Raw genomic sequence first — 20,067 nt, 5'->3', positions numbered from 1 at the left:
TTTCACTTTTCGGTCGCGATAGACTGACAAATTCCTCGCAAGTGTGTGGCAAGAGGAGCTAGGAAACTATGAAGCCCTGAAGCTCTGCTATACCTAAATATATCCAGCTAGTTTTTTGCTGTGTAATGGAAAAGCTGTTAATCTTCAACATGTGTGAAATTTAAAGTGGAGTAATGTACAGTTCATGTAAAAGAAGCATCCGTCGGAACACAACTTGGTCAGCGATATATATATAAGCTTACAGCGGAACATACCTAAATTCGACACTGTCTTACTTCACTCAAACTGGAGCAGCTTACGACGAAAATACTTAAGCAAAATTCCAACAGACGTGAACGCGTTGAGTTGTGGGCCAAAAACATGAAAATTTTCGGGAATTTCGGACGCCATTTCCTCCGCGCGACATCCGCAAAAATCCTCGCAGCATGTACGCGCGTGTGCCGCAGGCGATGGCGCAATTTGTTCTAAAAATAGAATTATTGTCCCATATCATGGGGACAACCCTAATACTAGAAATGGCGCGCGCTTACGGTCTCCGTCCCCGATTATGGCTCCTGCCCAGATTTAAAGAAAGATATACTGTACAATTTACTGACGATGATCGGCTAATGGTATAATAAAGACGTAAACGATGGTTGATTTTGTCGAACCGAAACAAGCGAACTGCCGTCCCTTAGAATCATTGAAGAACTCTCGCTGGAATTTGTTCCACAGACTTTCAAATGCTATTTTCATAAATTAACTATCGACAACCTATATCTTCCAATCCCGCAGTATTAATAACCTAACCGGCAAAGTTGTGTGATCGATCATGATCAAGAAGCGTTACGACCAATATACTGATATGTAAATAGGTCGCAACTGTACGCCGCTAACCATGCAACACGTATTTTTCTTTCGATTTAGATAAAAGTCGAAGATTAATCCTTTAGAATAACATGATAACAAAATTGTTAGACTTGCAGAGTTTTTCGAAGGTTTGGAAATCAGTAGTGCGACAAAGATTCTGTGCAAGTTTCGAAAATATGACCGCGTAACATTATCTGCGGACCGCTTAGGGAACACACCCTTTTCGCTTATCCGACGAATTTCACTGCAAACTTTGAGAATAACTTACATTGGTTATTTGGAGTTCCGACTTAAAACGGGTGGCAATGTCAAATCGGTAATTGTATGAAATGTTTCCTTTCGCCTTGCTTCCCGCAGCTTCAAAAATACAGGTCCAAACAGTACGATTTTCAATCGATCGAAGCCCGTATTTCGGAGGTCATCAAGTCTCGAAAACTGCAACACGTACGTGGCTCTTATAAACATGACGCACGCAACAGAAAGTAAAACACGAACTGGATTTAATAGAACAAATCATACCTTGACAAAGTACATTCTCGCTAAGGACAAATGCAAACGGGCTATAAACACGCGTGGGAATCGTGTCTGGGTGACGAAATTACCATCCAAAGCAGTCCTTGGGTTTTCTTTCCTGCTTTTCGTTTGCCTGCTCCTCCACTCCTTATCTAGCTTTCCATTCCTAATATACAAGCAGCTCGTCCGCAAAGAAGTCGTCCCCTTCGTCGCTTGAAATATTGTAAATTGCTCTCAAAGCTCTAAGCAGTGAGTTCACAGTTGTCGAACGTGCTCGATCGAAGTTTATTTCGGAGTCTTCCGAATCGAAACTTAACTCTAACTCCAGTGACGAAAAAGAAATGATTCTGAAAGAAAACTTGGACGTTTTAGTTCCAAAATACATTATAACGACTAGTTTTGTTTTCCATTTTCTCGAGCAAATACAGAGAGCTGACTGAGGCGCCATTGTGTTTGGTTCTTGGGTAGACGTCATCAGCAACCGCCGCCCCAGACTCCCTAAAAGGCGGTCGTGCAACACTTCAAGCGTGACTTTGAAAGGGCACAGAAAATCGAGGATTCAACCAAATTCAAAAATGTTTTCGCCCAAATGCTTCAAATAAAGTGTGGATTTGTTTTAGCGAAAAAAAGAAAATTGGGGTTAGGTGCACTTTAATATTTTAAGCTTGAGTCGGACTGAAAGGTGAACGATCAAAACATGTCTGCTGTTCCGTTTGATTCCTTTCCACGTCTAATGATCGAGATAAAGTCAAATCGAGTGTGAATTCTCTGTCAATGTTCATGAACTGGGTCTGACAAAGGTCTTTAATTAGTCTTACCTTCAAAGCTGTTTTCGAAATGTTTACTATTTGTTAACAAATTAAAAGGTGTACAGTACGATAGATATTCATGTACATTGAGACTGTGGCTGTGACAAGTGTAGATTCAAGCATTTTGGGTTCAGCTGACCTGCGAATTTACGTCATCAATATTCTGACTAGTAAGGATATGGAAAAGACGTCACTCGGTTGCCGGATGTAGTTTCGTATGAATTTTATAAGCGGTGTCTTTTCCAGTAAAAGACTTCTGTCTATATGATAAATATCTTTCTTTTTTTCGAAACAATTAGTGTGGTTCTAACAACTGGGGGAAATAAGGCTGTTGTTAGCTTTTATACGAATGTTCTTGAAATTTTGATCAGTCTTAGCCTGAAGCGTGTTGTATCGTTTACAGACGAAAGTTCGTCTACTCAGCTTAAAATGGATAATTTTTATTTTTTTTCTGCTCGTACAATTGTTGCACCACAAACAGCCTCGATTGAAAACAGATATACTCTGTGATTAACCTAAGTATTAACAATCATAATCTAGTTCTTATAGCAGAGTCTAATCTTTTAAATTAGGTTCGTAAAACCTACTCTGTAATAGAACATCGGCGTAACTACTCTTTTTCCACCTTTTTGTTTTTGTTATTTTGCATGGTTTCTGTCAGTTTTAAAGATATCTCCACGCAAACTGACACGTTTTTCACTCGCCATACGTCACAAAAGATAGATTAGAGTTAGGAAAAAAAGATATGACATATCTTGTACTATCTTCTTGTCGCATGGCTAGCCGATAATGTCTGCCGGATTCGTGGGCGTTTTTCAGTAGCTGTAAAAACTAGACTATTCTAGATTCTTTGGCTCTTGACGGCTTTGTCTAGACTACAAATAACAATTTTGCTTGTATTTATAATAAAAAGCACGAGCTCTCAGTAAAATTAAAAAAAAATAAAAGAAATTTTAAGAATAAATTTTATCCTGTCAGAAGACATCCTCTTACTCTGTTTTTTAAAAAAATAAAAACATAACCTTTACTCACTATTTTCTGACTAGCCTCCTGTCACTTTTTAAGTCCTTTCTAAACTCAATAAAACCATCTCTCTTTGGCTTTCTTTGATCACGGTATTTTTTAGCTTCTCCGCATCATAATATTAAAAAATAAATCAGTGGCTAATTTGCTCTCTAAATCAAGCCATCTCGTTACCAGACCTCTTTCAAGTTCAATAGAAAAATGACAGGCCTGTGATTGATTAGCGTCGCATTCATGAGATATCAAAAAAATAGGGAAAAAAACTTAACAAATATCAATACATATCAGTTATTCGGTCTCAGGCAGCATTTTAGAGTCCGAGGTCAGAGTTTTTCCCGAAACGGACTGACCCTAAACTGGAAAATAGCTTATTTATTTTTTTCTTCTCTCTCACGCTTGTAGTTGTTGACCTTTTCCACACGTACATCGCGCGCTCGTTACCGGATATTGCAGATTCGTTACCATGCCCTCTTAAAGAAAAATAAAGTGGAATCTGCGATTAAGGCGGGACTTATAAACACAGCATTTTTTCAAACTTTTTTTCGTGGCTAAAATTTAATTCCAGACCATGATTAAGTATACATTTTTAGAAAGCTTAAAGACCAAGATTATGAAAGTGGTATTTTTGTACCTTAGAACTGTATTGTAACCTGACAACGGCTGATTAAATCTGCCACCTGTTGGGGAATGCCAGGGCTTACTGGAAAAAAGATAACTCCTACAAAAACTGATCAAAGGCAATAATTTTTACATCTTTTATAAGAAGACAAACAGCTTGTTGTTTTAAGCTTAGAGATTTTTGAAAAGTTAAAAACGCATGAAATGGTGACCAGTTAAATAAGAAATATGACAAGAAATTTGGCGCCAAACGTTTTCATGGCAATTTTGTAATTTCACATCTGAAATATACATTAAGGCTGAAATTTAGCGAGCGCCACAATTACGGAGTAATTTGTCACCCACGTTATTAATAATTAAGCGAAACAGTCTTCCATATTGCGGTCGTCCGATTTTGTTGAGTTTATTATAGACCGAACTGGACTCCACTCAGTACTATTACAAGAACTTTATTTATTTTTTCTGGAAAGGCACAGTGGCCTAATGGTTAGAGGCAAAACTGGGTTGGCCTTTCGAAAACGCAAAATTACTTTGAAGTTTCATGTTCCATTCTTCAGTGTGGGTTCCGCGCGTTAGAGATGACGTCATAGTTTTAATAATCAAAACATGGGGGATGATAACGTAAGTTACTTTTTAAAATTGAAAAGACAGCTTTTGTTAAGTTCTCCTGTAAAGGTCAATGTTAATCAAATTGCCGTACTAGTGTACCAGCTAGTGTACTAGCATGTAGCATGTGGCATTTTTCACCCGAAACCACGAAAAATACCATCAAATGATATCTGGAACTTCCCCAGTTTAGGATTCGTGTTTCCTTTAATGGTTTTTGGGAATCTTTGTTTACAATATTTGCCTCATTAGCATAAGCAATTCAGTTTCTAATCAAGCTACAGAAATTAAATAGCTTTTCAATACTGTGCCTGGGAATTGAGCCTGATGTACTGAATACTTTTGTACGACGCGGGTTTAAAAACTCGAACTTGTACAAGAATGTATGAGCTCATTAGCGCTTTTAAATGTGTAAAGTCAATTCCATCTGGCATGATGCTTTCTCAGCTCAAAGTCGTATGCTAATGAAGAAAATGTAGACAATGACGTCATCACCGATCTCTCCATATCAACTTCCTTGTGCCAGAGTTTGGTCTCTTACTATAGCTTCCTTTTATTTGTATTATTTTATGACTTCTTTTTCCCTCTTCAACCTTTAATGTGCTTGTCAAGTGTTTTCCTCTTTCATGATACCAGCAACTTCCTTAAATCACAATGGAATTCCTATTTATTTCTCCGCTTTGCATACCTAATTGTGACATAATTTTAAGTCATCATTTTTAGAACAAAAACATGTTGGTTCATTACTGATTTTATATCCTTTCACTGTAGATAAATGTTTTTCCTTAACGTCATTTAACACCTTTTTTTAACTATAATAACTTAGCTGTATTGTATTACCAAAAGCCTTTCAACTAAATCGGCAACTAAGAATATCTTTTACGGTTTTTCTTGAAATTAAAATCCACAACTTCTACTTTTATAGGAAAGGAATTCACAAAAACAAAGGCTTTCATTACTAAAATGGTCGTCTTCTTTACGTGTTAAACAATTCACTGAGAGCATCAATTTTTCATAACTTAAGGGTAATTTTCCTTTTAATTAGTTCTAATTCCATCTCCTGGCCTTTCATTGGATCAGTAGAAAATGCCCCGAAGCGCCAATTCTATTAGTCAAATTGGCCGCCATCTAGTCACGAATCGCAAACTCTTCAGTTTAATTGCTGTATTCTGACATTTTATTGAAATGCGCGTCAAAAAAATGTTTTGTTATCTTGAACAACAGACTAGTCAAAGGTTCATTTAAAAAATCACTGTGAACATCACAGGTCATGCTTTTTATAGATCTTTGTTAGCTTCTTTTTATGTAAAGCGCTTTTGAATATTTCATAGTAGTAGCGCTAAATAAATGCAGAATTATTATTATTATTGTCATATACATTCCAGCATGGTTGTCAGTGTGACAACCATCGTTTTTAATAGTTTATTGCGTTGCAAAATTAATTCATAAGTTTTCCGTGAATCTCATTGCGTTCATCAAAGAGGAAAGAACCTAATTGTTTTTACTTTCCTTGTGAGACAGCATGCCGCACGTGTGTACATGCTAAATACTTCGCCTCGCCAGCCAATCAAAACACGAGAATTATTTCCGCCATACAGCCATTTTTAATACATCTCTTGTATGTTGCATTGCCGGTGCTACGTGTGGAAACAGTTTAACGCCCGGAGAGTCACAGGAACACGGTGTCAAATAAAGTAGTTCAGTGGATACAAAAATATGTGCACTTAACTCAATGGTAATTTAATAGATATCATTTGACATCAGAGCGTGCCATACTCGTATAAGGGAAACTTACGTAAAGCTGCTGTTAAATTAATCGAACCTAATAGAGCATATGCACATGACGTCATGGCAGCCATATTAGTGTTCCAAAACAATGAAACGGCGGCCATGTTGGTGTAGAAAACCAATCCTGTGGGAGTTTAACTCTTTTCTTATGTAAACACTTTCTTTTGTTCCAATAAATTTGTATGGCTGCTGGACACGTGAGTGAATACGCTCTATAAGCTAACCACGATTTCGATGGTGATTAAAGTGTTGTTAAAAAAATTCTTTATGATCATTACAATGGCTTCTCACTTGCATTATACACCTTTGAACATTTCTAACTGCCACTTTGAAATAATTAGCGACAGCTATACATAAAGTCATCATCATTATAGTCCTAACTCTCCTCCGGGAGAATAGGGCCATTGACTTGTCTCTTCCAATATGCTCTGTCTCTCGCAGCAGTGACATCTTCATTCCAAGTGGCAAAACCCATCTTCTGCCTCTCTCCTTCTACAGTTCTCCTCTCTCCTCTCCTATAGATAAATTAGATAGATCTAAATATCGCGAGATTTTATTTATATATACATTTTTTTATATATACCAGAATATACGTCATTCATTTTTGTTACTAATCGTTGTCCGTTCCGCGTGGCTCTGACTACTTGATTCCCGTAATCTCTCCAGCTTATAATTATTGATTTCAATGGTCCCATTTGCACTGCAAATGGAGATCATATATAACATAAGCTAACTCGATCGAGGACTGACAGCTCGCTCAGGATTCACTACTGAAATGATTTTGTCTTAAAGTGAAGCTGGTGTAAACAGCTGATCAACTCTGGATGAAATTTTCAATTTCATGCTTCTTTCTCGTCTGCTTAGCTGGGGAGGGGTTGAGATAAGTGCTTAGTTTGGCCTTGCGACTAACGTGGCCTGAACTTGTTTGTACTTTCAACTTTCAAAACAAATCTCTTAATTTACGGGCTTAAGTAGTATTTTGTACAACAAAAATGCATCCGGTAATATGATGAGACTTATAGGCCAGCAAATTACGATTTCAGTTCTCAAGCGCTGTGTCGAACTCTTTTGATTTATGGGCACTTACGCACATAGACAGAGAGCCTGACAACGAGGAACGGAAAACTTTCAACTTTCTAAACGATGATGTCTAGTTTTGTCACCAAAATTCCGGTTCTTTAGCGTAAATAGAAAATCCATTGAAATGAGGTGGGAGAAATACCCTTTCGAACTGTGTTTGACGTTCCGTTTTCGTCAGTATAGTCAGTTAAGATTGTATCTATTCCGTGCACTGAGGACCTTCAAACACAACCGCAAAAAAGCAGCCGAGACGTCTATGTTTTTCATGCTTTATCTTCACACTCCGACAGCGTGTAAAATATAAAATACTTTTCTAAAAGCTTCTATAATCACTTTCTGAAAATAATTTTCTTCGACCTCTCTACTGAAAAATATCGCACGCAACTACATTTTCGATACCAGAAACCTCGCACGCGTTATCGCTGCCATGTTTTTTTCGCAAATTACCGTAAATCACCATGCAGCTACGGGTTCCTTGTATTTTTATTATTTTACGCAGACTCCCCGCCTGCGTTTTATCATTAATTTTACAGTATAATCGGACTCAAAGCCGAAAAACTATAATACATTTTTACAAGAATAATTTCAAGCATGAACAAGTTTCCTTCATACATCGACCTCGAAAAGGTCTTCTTACAATAATTACAATTTGCCTACAATTGATATATTTAGGCTGAATTTAAGAATAAATTAAACGCAATTTTTGCTGTGTCCATACGCGATGAATTTATGAGTATTTTGTTTGTTGACTTCTGTAATTAATTTTACCAAAAATGTAATGGCTAAAATATTTTTTAACGTCCTTATTTCCCTTCTTTTTGCTAATATATTCAACGACTCTTTCGACTTTAATTCAATTCGAACTTTACCAGCTTAATCAATATCACAAATAACACTACTACACCGTGTTACGCGTAAGTTCTTCGACTTGCCGTCTTGCATATGACTCCATAATAAAGTCAAAGTTACGCATGATGTCTCTCGACGCTTTTTCTGTTGCTGTAAGTCTGGGTTTTACTTTGTTCTAAAGCGTCCTAACTAAAGAGATGTTTACAAGTTGCCGTAGGCCTGACTTGCAAGTGTTTTCTGCTTGACTTCCTCTTTACAGCAGGTGCATCTCGAAGAGAAGACGCCGTGTTACGAGCAACTCACGATAGCCCCGTAAACTGACGCCAGCGTCGTTCAAAATGTACCTTTCCATCTCTTCGCAAATAGCGTGTCTCCTACAGCGTGCAGGCAATGCTTCCTTTTCCATGTCAAGTCCATCATCTTCCTCAATAGCTGCAGCTGCGTTAAACTTTGCGGCCTTTCGCGAGCCTTTGAAGCGATTCATGGCGAATTCGTCGAACTCTTCCGTCGTCGCTCGCGAATTCTCTTCGCGAGTTTTCGCCGACGCGGCGCGCGACTCGTCGAGTTCCTCTTGCGCAGCGAGTTTTTTGTACCTTCGCGAGCGCATACTGAACCGACGCGACACGCAGCCGTATAATTTTCGATTCTGCTCTTCTCTGGTTCTCATCGTGTCTCTCTGCGCAAAAAAGCCAAGCGATAGCCCTCTTGCAACTCTTTTATTTCCTTCGGAATCAGGAAGTCGAAGCGCTTTGGCTACTAACACAGGAGAACGACTGAATTGTGAGGATCTCCGTGTCCTTTTTCTTGACGTCTAGAAACGCGATTAAATTTGACAGGTTTGCATAGCAATCAAACAAAGGACGAACAACAATGGACACACCTGCTCCTACAAATGAATATCTTTTAAATAAAAAGGGTTTTCTCCTACTTTGCACAAACAACCGTCAAAACTTTAATCCGCCAGTCTAAATTTGCTGTTGAGATAAATTCGCGTTTCCTTAAGAATGTAAAAACACTCAGACGCATTTGATATCTTTTGCCAATGCAAAACATTATTATCTTGACGCTGCATGTAAGAACAAACTGTTTTAAATATTGTTTACATTTTTGGCCTGATGAACACATTTTAGAATTTAAAACATTTCACATTAACGCCTTTGAGGTATCAAATGGCAAGACCCCTATTACAACTTGACAGGTTCTCAAAAAACTAAAATGTACACAAGGGGCGGTTTCAGTTTTCTCAGGTTCAGCTAGCATGGTTCAATTTTTTTTTCTTAGAAACTTAGTAGTTTCCGCTGTGAAACTCAGTTCAATTTTTTCCTTGTGTGTACCCTGACTTAGTTATTAAGCCTTGCCAACTAAATCATGCAGTTCCAAGAAGCTCAATGCCCTTGCCAATTTGAAAATGTAAGGTACGGTTTGGAACTCTATGGCGAAAATTTACAGATTTTATTACTCCTAAAAAGCAATATCAGCATCATACAAATGCAAATATTACGCAATGTCTTCAAAGTTACCCAGCGAATTACCACAATTAGGGAGACGAAAGTCTGGCTCTGACAGTTTCCATAGTTACCACCTCGCTTTCGGAAACGACGCTGAAAATGTTGTTTTTTCATTCTGGTTTTCTTCCGTTCTGCAGACAATTTCAAAACGAGAAACCATTTTCACTGATGCGTTACGTAATAAGCTTTCATGAAGTCGTGTTTCTTTTGCCTCAGAATAGATATGTTTGGATTTGTGGAGACTGGGAAAACTTTTGTAAGATTGGCGTGTCCGATCCGGACGTCCATTCCAATCTGTTTCATCTTACCAGTATAACTTTCAAACGAAGCAGAATTTTACTCAGACCACTTAGTATTAATGTTGATATTTCCATAGACAAGTGGTCTACGGCTGAATACACCATTGCAAATTGATTGTTTTAACTTTGCTAGTAAAATTTGCATGTGAAGATGGATCTTGTCGCCCCAAATTTACCAAATTAATTACCTTCCAGTGGGACACAGATTTCAAAACGGAGACTCGGGGGGACAGCGCTAAGTTCAAAAATTGAATTTGGATTTTGCTTAAGAATTTCACAAATATCTTATCGTGGCTATTCTATTGATCTGTTGGCTTCAGAAATAGCTCGAGCGTTAGGGACAGACTTCAACTACAAATAGAAACGCGAAAAGTCAGGTTTCGTGGTTTAAGATTTTCAAAATACGCCGAATTTATATAGTCATATCACTGATTATGTTGTTGTCCTTCAAACGACCGCGCATTTGTGACTAGTCAAAAGTCTTTTACAACCACACGTTTGAGAGGCAATACTGACCCGAAAATGCAAAATTTCTCGTTGGCTAGGGTTTTGAAGGAAGTGAGGTGGAAGGGGCAGGAAATGCGGCAGTCATCTAGCTGTGTCAGTTTTGGCCTTGAAAAGGGGGCGAATTTATAGAGGGAGTGTGCCCTAGAGCACTTCTTTGGTAGGGGAATTCAGCATGTTCTTGCTTTGATGTTTGGAGTCAATTCGCATGTAGCACGATGCCTTCTCTGCGCGAAGTCGTATGGTAATGAAGGGAAGGTGAATGACAAATGCGAGACTATGCGAGACGGTGAGACAAGTGTTACTCTTTGTGAGTCCGAGGCATTCAGTTTGAGTTGTTTTTTAATTGCGAGACCGAGACTTTAAAGTGTTTTAAACGCGAGCGCAAGATGTTCAGACACTAAGACACTCGGCCATCATTAATGAAAACAAACAAACAAATTGGCCATTCGAGACTTTCTTAGCCTTGCAAAACATCGAGACTCCCAGAAAGCTTTGTGAAAAATTGAAACAGCAAGACGCACATAACCGCTGAAAAAACGAGACTGCGAGCCCGGTGAAATTCGACGAAAAGTTTGCGAGACCCGTGTTTTTTGAAGGACCATTTCCCACCGCTGCTTAATGAGGCAAAATGTGAACGCCATCAGCAATATAAAGATTCGTCTTTAAGACAAATAAGTGTTGTAAAAAGCGGCCGTGGCAGTTTAGACTGCGAGCAGTCTCTCTTCTGCTCGAAAATCCGTGTGGAAAGACGTAAAACAAGTGAGCTCGCTCGCTCACGACCGCTCAATTGTGTTGCGTTCTCCTCTCCCGGTTCTCTGCGGTCTTCCCCTCGGATTTTCGAGAAAAAGAGAGATTGCTCGCAGTCTGGTTACAGATCTGTTATCTTCACTAAAGATATTCAAGAGACCTTTTCACAGAAACAGTTTAATTAACAAACAACAGGTTTAACAAACTAAATTTTGGCAATGACTTATGTCGAGGTTAAGCTCAATTCTCCAATCTGTTTGCTTAGTGCTTTAGGGCTATAGTTGATAATTTTGGTTATTCTCATTACTAGCTGTATCTTTGACAGCGTTGTTTTACTGTAAGGAGAGTTTATGTATTCGCTACTCTTAGAAATTGAATGTATGACTGCATAAGACAATTGTTAATATTTTTCGTTATTCTTATTACCTGTATGCTTGACAGTTAATGTAGTTTCACTGTAAGGAGAATTTCTGAACACATAAATATATTCGTTACCCTTAGGAATTAAAGTATACCTGCATACATTTGTAAAAGTTGCCGATTCAGTTACTTAATTTGTCTTTCAAACAAATCAGGATTTTGTTTTACACAGAGAAAACCTCGAAACCCCTTTTTCCATTTTTTTTTTTTGTGTGTGTGTGTGTGTGTGCTTTTGTCTACGGATTTGAATAAATATGTTTGAATAGTTCTTCCCAATATTGCAACATATAACTGTTGGGCATCACACGCTTTAGCAGTGCTGATAATTCTTTTTTACCTGTTTTTGACAAAAAAAAGTTATAAAGTAGTGAAGAAAACTTTCACGCTTTCAGATGTCAATACCTGACTTCTCTTACTTGAAGTCGTTCTCTACATTCTTCGTACACGGCGTGCAAAAAAAAAAAAACGTTTGTTTCTGTTTTCTTTTTTAAGCAACAGATCTGTAATGGCATCAGTCGCTTCAGTTGAACATGTTTGATTTCATGTTACAGCAAGTTCACCTCCTTCAGTATGTCGTCAATAACCATATATTTCCTCAAATTTCGCAAGCTGATTCCATATTGGTTCAGTAATTGTTTTTCAATCTTATCGCATACGGCAGAGCGACGTTGAGCAAGCTTTGCTCTCACTACTTCATCGTCCTGCCAGCTCGGGACTTTGCAAACCGGGGCATGAACTGGAGTCGATTTTTTCGTTTGCACTGGTTTCTTCATTTCCGGCTTCTTTTTCACCTCCATTGCTTCGTTACAGGGAAGCTCGCTGTAATGAAAACCTTGAGATTTGAAGTCCATTTTTTTCTTCTTACGAGCTTTTCTCAAGTTTCGTGACACTTTTCTTCCAGAGGAATATTTGGAGTCTTCATGGCTAGAACTATTACTGCAATGGACACCATCAGCCTTGAATTCCAAAATGTTTGGTTGAACTGTTTCGGAAAGTGGTGATTTACCCAGTGGCATAAAAGGATCCTGGCTTTCATGGCAAGATTTGTTGCTGTCTTGGAAGCTTTTAGGCTTGAACTCCAAGTCTTTTGATCGAATGGTTTTAAGGTGTTGTAGTTTTGGGACATCTGAGAAAGAGTCTTTTTGTACGTTGGAAGGATCTTTGATGCAATGGATGCTTTCAGGCTTAAGTTGCAAGTCTTTTGGCTGAACTGGTTTTGTTTTTGTCAGTTGTAGTGTTCTGACTTCAGAGGAGAACTCCGAATTTTCGTCACAAGAACTTTTTCTGTCCAGGAAACCTGCAACCTTGGTTTCCAATCGTTCCTTCCGAAGTGTTTTTGTATCACCTGGTTCAGTTCTGAATTGCGAAAGAGGATCGCGGTCTTCACAAGACTTGTTGCTCTCAAGTTGGGCCCCTGATATTGATTTTCTGAATTCCGGAGAGAGCTCCAGGTTTTCAGTGCGAGAAATTTTGATTTCAAAGAAACCTTCATTCTTTAATTTCGAGACTTTCTGCTGAGCTGTTATTGATGTTCCTGGAATTTCAAGTTCCGAAACAGAATTCGAGTATTCGTGGCAAGAGAGGCTGCTGTCTAGTAAACCCCTGGGCTTAGATTCCAATGGTCCCTTGCGAACTGTTCCTCTGGTGGCAAGTTCCCTGATTTCCAATGAAGAATTTAAATGTTCATGGCAATAACTTTTGCTGTCCAAGAAATCTTTAGGTTTGGATTCCAATTGCAACATCTGAACAGTTTTTGTTTGGGTTGGTTCTCCTCCAGAAGCCTGATCCTGTGGTTCATCGTGGCGGAATCCTTTAACTTTGAATTCCAAATTGTTTCTTTGAATTGCATTTTCTTGTTGTGGTATTTCGTCTTTCAAAAGGGGATCCATTTTGCTTAAATGGAAGATTTCATTGTTTACTTCCAACCTCTCCTTTCCCGCTGTTTTTGCTTCCAATAGAGGGTTGGAATCGTCGCCCTCAGTACACATTCGTCTGTAACGAAAGCCCTCGAGGTTGAGTTTCCTCTGGAGATAGCGAAGTGTTGAATGAACGTCGATTGCATCCTTCAACAGCTGCACTTTAGAACCCATGACATAAATCTCGCTGTTAATGCCTTCAGTCCTAGAATAAAATGACTGACATTAGTCCTGCCAGATACGTTCTGAGCCAGAGTTTACAATTTGATTCAAATTGATTCAATCTATGTGGAGGCGGCGCGGCCAAATCGTTTAGTTCGCTGCATTAGAAATTCGGAGGTCCTTGGTTCAAATCCTCCAACCTGCCGCCATCTGGATTTGTTCTCGGTGGCCCCGAGTTCACCTCCTCCATCGCATTGTGTAAACAGCCAGCTGTTCAGCCCCCTTCAGTTGGTATTCTTAATAGTTTATGTTCTGTTTGCAATATTTTTTTAGCAGTGCTAAATACAATTTACACCTAAAAAAAGTTGTTTATTTTATTTAAAGTTTTTGTTTATTTGATGAACCTCTTCGCAAAAAGAATCGTGACAAAGTACAAATGAAATAACTTTACCGAGTTCGGTGATATTTTTTTGCGGACATTAACTAGACTATGATGTGGAAGTCTCCCAAATAAGGCTTCGAACTTCGAAATTACATCCCGAAGTTTAATAGTTTTAAAAATTCTGTCTGCAATCAAAATATTCCCAATTTTTGAAGTGAACTTCAGCACCAATTGGTCCAGTGGATTTGCTGGTTGTCGCTTTAAGTGTTTTCAGATTCTTGACAGCATTCAATTAGGGAATGACTGATGCGTGACATTTTAGATCCAGGGGCGTAGCTAGGGAGGTCCCTGGGGTGCCTGTGACCCCCTCTTTTGTAAGCCTTTTTTTTTTTTAAGAAAACAACCTACAACAGGTGGCGAAAACGACAAAACAATCTGGTGGGTACCCTCACTTTGACGCAGTGTGACCCCCCCCCCCTTTGAAAAATCCTGGCTACGCCCCTGAGATCGCATGAACTTTTTCGCAATCGACGTTCATTCAACACTTCGCTATCTCCAGAGGAAAGTAAACCCCAGTTGAGCAGTGAATTCTTTCGATAGAGACGAATGTGTACCGCAATCACGTTATTCGATATCAAACGTTCAGCTTTTTTCTAAAATCAACTGCGTTTCCTTTTCAATTATGTATCAAAAAATTAGCTTGATGTAAAATATGTCGATGTGAACCGTATTCCGTTCGACGGATTTTGGGTTATTTTCAGTGCATTGTGGAAATCCAGCTTGGTCAGGAACAACTGCATCTTCGGGCTTATAAATGTTTTAGTCATTTTATTGGAAGTCCCTCAGTCGTCCAAACGAGGAAGTACCGCGAGACTCCGGTCCCTGGGTCTTTTATTTCTTGGACTACTACTGCTGCTTCTCCTACAAAAGAGCTTGATCAACAAAAGCACACGCACCTAAATAGCCGGCCGCCACACGAGACGAACTGACCTTGTAGGACTAAACATCGTTTTTAGAATGCTAACCCAAACACTTGCACGCGACTTTCAAAAGCGAACCACAAAGTTCTTGAAACAACCAATAGAATCTACAGTTTAGAGAACAAGAAACCTAACCTGGATCTTTGTGGAAGATTCAGAACCAAGTGCTGGTCCAAACATGACCATCGAATCAATGGGGTATTGTTCGGAGCTTATAACGTATTCTCGATAAACTAAGATAAAGAACTTGAAGTCATAAGACTATCTGTGGGGGCAGTCGGGCACTAGAATCACAAGACTAACTCGGTAACTACAAAATGATAAACAATTGGTGATCACGAACCAAAATTTTCTAAATTCGAAAAATTCTATACAAATTATTGAGCTTTATAACAATTTGATTCCTTCCTCACATTGCTTTGAAGATTAGTTTTACCTGAATAAAAATAGTTGATACAAATCAAGGGAACGAAACGAAACAATATTAAGCTGTTTGACAAGTTAAGCGTTGCAAAGATCAATTAAGCTACCATTTGCACTTTTGTTCAAGCAGTTCGTGTTTGATCGTGTTTCGGTTGAAAGTCTTTGGATGATTCTGAAAGCTCTTTACTGCTCTTCAAGACTTGCTGCAAAGGAACCCGGCCTAGTCATAACTCTTCTGCTAGGTGGCGCTGTTTTCTTCAAAAGGAAAAACCTTTTAGCTCAGTTAAAAAAAAAAAAAAGAAATATGCCACATCTTACCACTGCAGTTGATACAGAGCCTTAGGCCTTGAAGTTGATACAGAGGGTGTTCGATTTGGCTGCAAAAATGAATATTGTTTGGAGGTGAAGCAGAAAAAAAAGGTCTCAGAATCGAGTTTTAGATCAGTCATCAACGTGCTGGTTGCAGTTGCGGGCTTTACTGGCTGCTTACTTGGAAAATGGCTTAAGAAATGATAACGGACTGCATTAAATCTCTTTTTATGTACGCAAAGTGTTCTTCGATTTCAGTCGAATTAAAACATTACTGGCTCTACTGCTTTGCGAGCGTTAAACAAACTAAAAAACTTGACCTGTGTATCATTGGATGTAGAAAAAAAAAAGCATTGACATCTTGAAGAGGCATTATTTTTTATCCTTTCTAATTCTTATGCGCTTGTAAGACCCCGACTATTTAATCTCGTCTTTGAATTGAGGTTTGTTAACATTTCCATCTATAGTATGCCGCGACTGAAATTCTGCTTTCACGAAATAAATTTTGTAGGAAATCCTGCACATGTACTTTTTTGTTTGCTAAAATGAGAGTTGTCGACCCAAAAATCAGTTGCACGATCTGACGGAAACTGCCTCAGGTAAAGTCTCATTGCTCTGTCCTAGATAAAATTCGCGATATGCGTTCTTTGTTCTGGCGCAGTTCGTGGACAAATTTAGATATTATGAATTAATGTTGGTATATTGCAAGTGGTTATATCTCGGACCAATTTACTAAATCTGCAAATAGCTTGATTTAGGTAAAGTGTAAATAGACTTATTTCACTTACCTTTTTGCTGGGTTATTTTGTAGAATGCGTTTTGAAGAATTCTGAGCTGAAACTTTCCTGTAGCTTAGAAATGGGTTTTCAAGCGTTTGAAACCATGGCAGGCAGGCACCTGCTCAACGCCACAATTTCGCAATATTTATCTTGGCGAATATGCGCATCGTCGGCGATTTCACAGTTTTCGTGCAGCCGCTTAGTTAACAGATAGAATCGATTTGAATTACAAAGGCATTGATAAATATCTATTTACACCTGGTATAAAACCTTATTGATGTTAAAAGACGCACACTTTGTGTGTTTTGTTAACAAAGGACGTGCAGCTTATTTGAATTTAAGTGAATATACGAAAGATCATAAATTTGAACTGCAGAGAAATGAATCAGATTTGAATTGCTATTCTGCTATGACTATTAGCTCTCTTTCTGGCCGACGGCCAACTGATCATTATGTATTCCCTATATTTTATTATATTGTGTAACTGATGGACAGGTTTTGTGTTAGGTTAAGATAGGAATACTGATTGCTTACAGTTGACATCAGAACACGTTGGCATTTTTCATCAGTGAGAGAAAAAAAAGTTTAATAAAAGAAAAAAAAATGTTCACAGAAACCGCTTGCATTAACCCGCTAAAAATATATTTGCATGTAGCTTTATATATATGTGTAGTCATATTTTGAACGGTTTATTTCTAAACAGCTTTCACTACAGACTGCTTGTTTTTGGGTGATCGGCATTTTCTTTTCTAACAAGAGACAAGCAGATACCTGCATTGTTTTTATTCAACCCTTTAGTGCTGTTTACACAAAAAATACATATATATATTTGAATGACAAAGCATTATTGAGCAAGCACCTGACAGTTTAAGTTGAAAAGGAAATTAAGCCCACTATACTTAAGATAAATATTTCTTTTACTACTTTACAATGTGGGTCAATATCTTGCTTTCTACTGTGTCCACACGAATTGAAGCTAAAGTTCTGCATCATGCGTGGAGATTGGAAGATTTGCGTTTGACTTTTTTGATGAAAGTTATTTAATATAGCCCAAGTCTTCAACGCCTGATCAAAAAAGAGGATTAAACAACTATGTGAAATTACGTGGTTTAACCGATATTAAATATCACTTGATTTTTTACCAAACACTGCTTAATTTATCGCTTGTGGCACTTGGGCAGCATACTGTTTTAATTTCCAACGAACTAATATCAGAATTGATCGCTATCACTTTCGTACATGATAAAGAACCAAACGGTGAGTGATTGTATTTTTATATTAGAGTTATGGATTCATATGTTTTAAGACAGTTGATGACGCGTGCGCATTTATAAGGGCCAATTTTTTCACGCGTACACTCATATGAACGTGCTGACAGCACTGACAACAGCGTTAGATATAACCGTGCAGTTGTGCAACAGCTATAGCCCCAAACAATTCCCAGGGCTTCTCTAATAACTATCGTAGGCGAAAATACGTAAGACGAAATCTGATACCGAAAATCGAGCAATTTCAGCTTTTATTGGACTAAAACCTTGTACCAGATGAATTTTAGGTATTGCACAGTCCTTTTTACATTTAAGTAAATCATATATAAATAGTTGACTGAAATAATACCGGAGACAATTTCCAATGGGAACTCGAGAAAATAAATTTCAAAGTTCAGAGAATTGGTGCAAAAACAGGTAAAATTTCATCATCAGTTTCATTTCATCAGTACTTTCAAGTGTTTCATATGAACTTCAAAATTTGTTTCGACATTTGGTGTTGTTCGAAATGATTTTTTTCGAGAAGATATTTAAAGCAGTCGCACAGAACTTTGCGAAACTGACGATGTAAATAATCTTGGTGCAAAGTTTTTGTCCATTTGTTACTAAAACTTCTGGTGGGTTCCTTCTTAAAACCTTATATTTCAGTTTGTCGAGGCTTATTCCCAGTTCGCACGTCTCGCTTATGTATTCCTGGATCTGCTTATTTAATGTCACGACTTAGAAAATTCACTTAGTTTCAGTTACACGAAAAAAAAATTAATTTCGTCCCTCAACACTCGAGGATTTTAATATCGCTGAGGACGCTTGCCACTCGTCAACGATCCTGCTATTCAACATATGTCTGCAGCTTTGCCGATTCACTTGGTAAATATCATTAAATCGTAAAACCATTTTTTTTAATTCTGAACGGGTTGGCTGACTGAATTTGACATATATTAAAGGTTGCCTGAGTGCTTTTGACAGCTTTTTACTATGCCACATTTTACCTGTGCAATGCATCCGAAAGTACTCTTGATCCTTGACAGAACTTTCCTTTAGTCTTTGATATTATTTAAAGAAGCTTCATCTTTGGCCAAACGTCCCTTCCGCTTGGCATCAGGTCAAAAATTTGCACATTTTTTGTTAAAAACGCTCCCAGGGTTTCAACAACATCGTTAGAACTGGCATAGATAAAGAGATGCTGAGCGACTTTTTTTCTACATCAAAGCGTCAACATTTTCAACACCTTTCAACAATGTAATAAGACCATGTATGATATATGTTTTCAGAATAAGTTTCAAAAAAATAACGTTGCGCCAATGTTACGAACGAAGGTTTAACAAAATAATTTTAGGACAATGTGACAACAAAGTTTTAATGGTTGGCCAATCTCGTGTACCCATATCTTTTTTCACTTCGGTAGAAAACATCTGGTTCTGGTTACCTTTTCTGATCAGTTTATATATTGGGGCAATTCTCGTCTCTCCGCGTGGATTCTAGTCCCAAGAGGTCACTAGCGTTGGTAGATCGTCGAGGCTATTACATAGCTTAAAAGCTTTCTTTTTTCTTTTCTTTTTAAATGGTCTCCGAAGAGCAGAATTTCTCTTTCTTTAGATCGATGTCACTCTTTATTCGCCTGCTGTCTTCAAGAGAACGCGTGTTCTTTTGCACGGTCACATGAAAAGCGATGACATCTTGTTTGTTGAAGTCGAAATTATTTCAAACGATTATTGCATGCATAAACATACGTGAAAGTCTGTCTAAGATCTCTCATAGTTATTTGTAGTATTCCTAATTTTTTTTTTTAAACCAGATTATCTGAGGAACGTACCGTAAAACTCGAAAAATGCAATAGTCTTGAACTCACACCCCAAGCTCAAACTTTTCCTTCCATCACTGAAGCTATAAAGCGATCTTTTGTCGAGTTTATCTGATCATGAAAGACAGCCATATAACTATCGAACTTATTAAAATATGCATTACCTCAGACGGGTCTGTAGGATCCTTAATAGTGGTATACCGGCCCTGGAGTAATTGCTTGTAAACCATGTAAATTTCTCTCAGAATTTTACTGCTGTAGCAGTTTACCTACAAGACTGGTACGGATGTCTCGTTAATTTCGCACCGCAATGTTCTGATCCTCCGGTAACTTTTATGGAGAAGTTCGCGAGTTTACGTTGTTTATACCACTGAAACGTGGGACTTCAAACAGGTGTCAGTGGCATTTGCGGACAATTGTACTTTATAATA

General features: G+C 38.2%; 1 protein-coding gene across 2 annotated transcripts; it reads right to left on the bottom strand.

Moving 5' to 3' along the window:
* Positions 1-11,357: 11,357 nt before the first annotated feature.
* LOC149103664 (uncharacterized) lies at positions 11,358-20,026 on the bottom strand. 2 transcript variants are annotated; one of them, XM_089273855.1, is made up of 2 exons: positions 19,801-20,026; positions 11,358-13,737 (listed from the first exon to the last, which is right to left on the bottom strand). In XM_089273855.1, exon 2 carries the CDS (start codon positions 13,704-13,706, stop codon positions 12,162-12,164), a length of 1,545 nt encoding a protein of 514 aa, XP_089129981.1. In that variant the 5' UTR covers positions 13,707-13,737; positions 19,801-20,026; the 3' UTR covers positions 11,358-12,161. The 2 variants fall into 2 exon arrangements, with proteins under 2 accessions (XP_089129981.1, XP_089129980.1); XM_089273854.1 differs by lacking the exon at positions 19,801-20,026 and adding an exon at positions 16,577-17,051.
* Between the last annotated feature and the right edge of the window lie 41 nt (positions 20,027-20,067).

Source organism: Orbicella faveolata, unplaced genomic scaffold, assembly GCF_042242905.1.
Source record: "Orbicella faveolata isolate gen_17 unplaced genomic scaffold, um_ofav_v1 contig_35, whole genome shotgun sequence".
Classification (NCBI taxonomy): domain Eukaryota; kingdom Metazoa; phylum Cnidaria; class Anthozoa; order Scleractinia; family Merulinidae; genus Orbicella; species Orbicella faveolata.
The sequence above is the reverse complement of the archived record's forward strand: the minus strand, read 5'-3'. Positions and strand labels throughout refer to the sequence as shown.